General features: G+C 41.0%; 1 protein-coding gene across 1 annotated transcript; it reads right to left on the bottom strand.

Moving 5' to 3' along the window:
* Positions 1 to 796: 796 nt before the first annotated feature.
* LOC104952352 (carnitine O-acetyltransferase-like) lies at positions 797 to 2364 on the bottom strand (the record flags this gene model as incomplete). Its single annotated transcript, XM_010779164.1, has 3 exons — positions 2055 to 2364; positions 1687 to 1787; positions 797 to 916 (listed from the first exon to the last, which is right to left on the bottom strand). Coding segments are annotated over exons 1-3 (437 nt in total), but the record flags the coding sequence as incomplete, so codon positions are not given.
* Positions 2365 to 2572: the final 208 nt, after the last annotated feature.

Consider the following 2572-nt stretch of genomic DNA (forward strand, 5'->3'; position numbering starts at 1 on the left):
TGTGAAATAAAAGCAAAGCAAAAAAAAAACAGTAAAACACGGACAATGATACCAGTGAGAATTGAAAGTTAACCCAAATTAAAAAGATGAATCTGCTTTTAAACATTTCAAGGCAGTCACTAAATACTTGAAGAACTTTTAGCGGATACTACTTCTGTACTTTATATTATTCTGAAATGGGCCATTGTGCAGAATGAGTAATTTTACTCTTTGTAATAAGTAACTTTTGATCTTAATACTTTTGTACTTTTACATTTTGAAATAAGGACTTTTAAGACATTTAAGACCATAGTATTTGTAAATGTTGTAGTTTTACTTAAGTAAAATATTTGAGTACTTCTTCCAATACTGCAATGTACTATTGTGTGTGTGTGTGTGTGTGTGTGTGTGTGTGTGTGTGTGTGTGTGTGTTGTGTGTGTGGCCTAGCATTAATATACTTGTGGGGACCTAAATCTGTTTACACAGTCACGTGTGGGGACTCGCCCCCCTTATGGGGACAAATTGGAGGTCCCCATGACGGGAATCATTCATTTTAGGGTGAAGACTTGGTTAGGGTTAGGGTAAGGGTAAGGGTAAGGGTTAGGCATGTGTTGGTTATGGTTTAGGTTAGGATAAGTCTCCAGGAAATGCATGTAAGTCAATGTAATGTCCCCTGAAGTGATGAATACATGGTGTGTGTGTGTGTGTGTGTGTGTGTGTGTGTGTGTGTGTGTGTGTGTGTGTGTGTGTGTGTGTGTGTGTGTGTGTGTGTGTGTGCATAATGTCACTTAGTGTGTTAGTAAAGTAATCCCTCACATGTCCATGGCGTGCTTGGCCTCCTCGATGTCCTTCTTGATCTCAGGCGTGATGTTGAAGTGCAGTTTTTGGGGCATGGGCAAAGGCACCATGGGAGTCCGCACCAGGTCTGGCTTCCTCCTATTAGCACAAACAAAAACGATCATCAAATGGAATAAAAACAAACTAAGGTTGCAGTCAAATAGTGCTTTTTGCTAAGGGACGATTCCTAACTGAGTGATACGAGTACTTATAAGTGTCAGCCACGATAAGAGCTATTTCAATTCTGTACAAGGAAATAAAAAAGATCTTCAATGTTTCCTTCAGTATCTCCTTTACCATAGGATACACCAGACCATCCTTTACCAAGGAAAGGAGATAATGCACTCCCACAATTCCTTGCAGCTGCAATATTTAAAGTGCCATTACTCCATTTGGGAAACCAACTCATGATGGACGAATGCACATGACGTAAATTAAAGTGCGTACTAAGCATTTTCCATCTCATGCGATATATTGCCTTCTATGTTTGAACTTTCATTAATATGTTAAACCAAAAGGAGAACTATGAATTTAACGTGAAAACATGACCAAAGGAAGTCAAACGTTTACAATGTTCAGTTGGGTAAGTGATTTTTTCAAGCAGGTTTATTTTTAATCAACATGTTTGAATGGTGATATGCACAGAAGTAGATGTGTATATGTGTGTAATCCATATATTTCATAGGTTATTATTTATTCATAGTTTCATACAATCATACTAACTGGGATTCATGTTGGTTCAAACAAGTGGACAGTAAGGGGAAAACATTTCCTTTCCGTCCTGCTCTCTTACTTGTTGCTGAACTTGCAAAAACCCTACAACAAGAATAAATACAAACGTAAACATAAACGATCTTAGACCTACTTACGTGTATTCCACAACATGGTCGATCAGAGCCACTATCGGCGGGCCCTCAGCTGGAGCGTGCTCATAGTTCGCACCACATGTCCCGTCTTCTCCAATAATAAACTGAGAGGAAGAACAGACACAGAACGTAGGACAAGAACGTGTAAAACATTGGCATTCAATTATCTCAGCTTATCAATTCTGTTAGAGCCAGGCAAGTCCTTCTGGTCAAAATCAAGTGTTGAGTTTACACAGGGGTATCTGAGTACCTCTTCCAATATGGCAATTTACTACTGTGTGTGTGTGTGTGTGTGTGTGCGCGTGTGCGTGTGCGTGTGTGTGTGTGTGTGTGTGTGTGTGTGTGTGTGTGTGTGTGTGTGTGTGTGTCACCTGGAGCGTCTTGTCGAACCAGCGGTTGCCACTGTTCCACTGGCTGCCTCCTCCGTGCAGCATCTGGATAGCGGCAGAGCTGCGGTACGTCTCATCAGAGACCTGAGGCATGGCTCCGTCCAAACAAAGAGTGAAGATGCTCCTCTGGATGGCCCACACCGACTTTGTGTTGGTCTTATCTAGACGTATCAGATAACCCGCAAACAAGAGACTCATTGGTTTCTTCTGCTATCGGAAAAGACTTCACGTCACTGATATCATGGGAGCTGTCGTGGCTTCCTTCCTTGTTTTCTATCAAGCCACTAGACGCCTTCAACAGACATTTTAAACTTGTTTTCTGTTTGGAAAATACTGAATGTCCTCTCCTAATATCAGAGTCCACATGATATCAAAGGTATCCCAACTGTAGCTGTGAACATGACAGGATGTGTGATTACCTAGAAGAGCATCAGGACTGTTTGAGGCATATGATAGCTATGTGATTAACATGATGATTCAGCCTCTATGGAGAGAGACAT

This window comes from Notothenia coriiceps, unplaced genomic scaffold (genome assembly GCF_000735185.1).
Source record: "Notothenia coriiceps isolate Sejong01 unplaced genomic scaffold, NC01 NC01_scaffold00019855, whole genome shotgun sequence".
Lineage (NCBI taxonomy): Eukaryota > Metazoa > Chordata > Actinopteri > Perciformes > Nototheniidae > Notothenia > Notothenia coriiceps.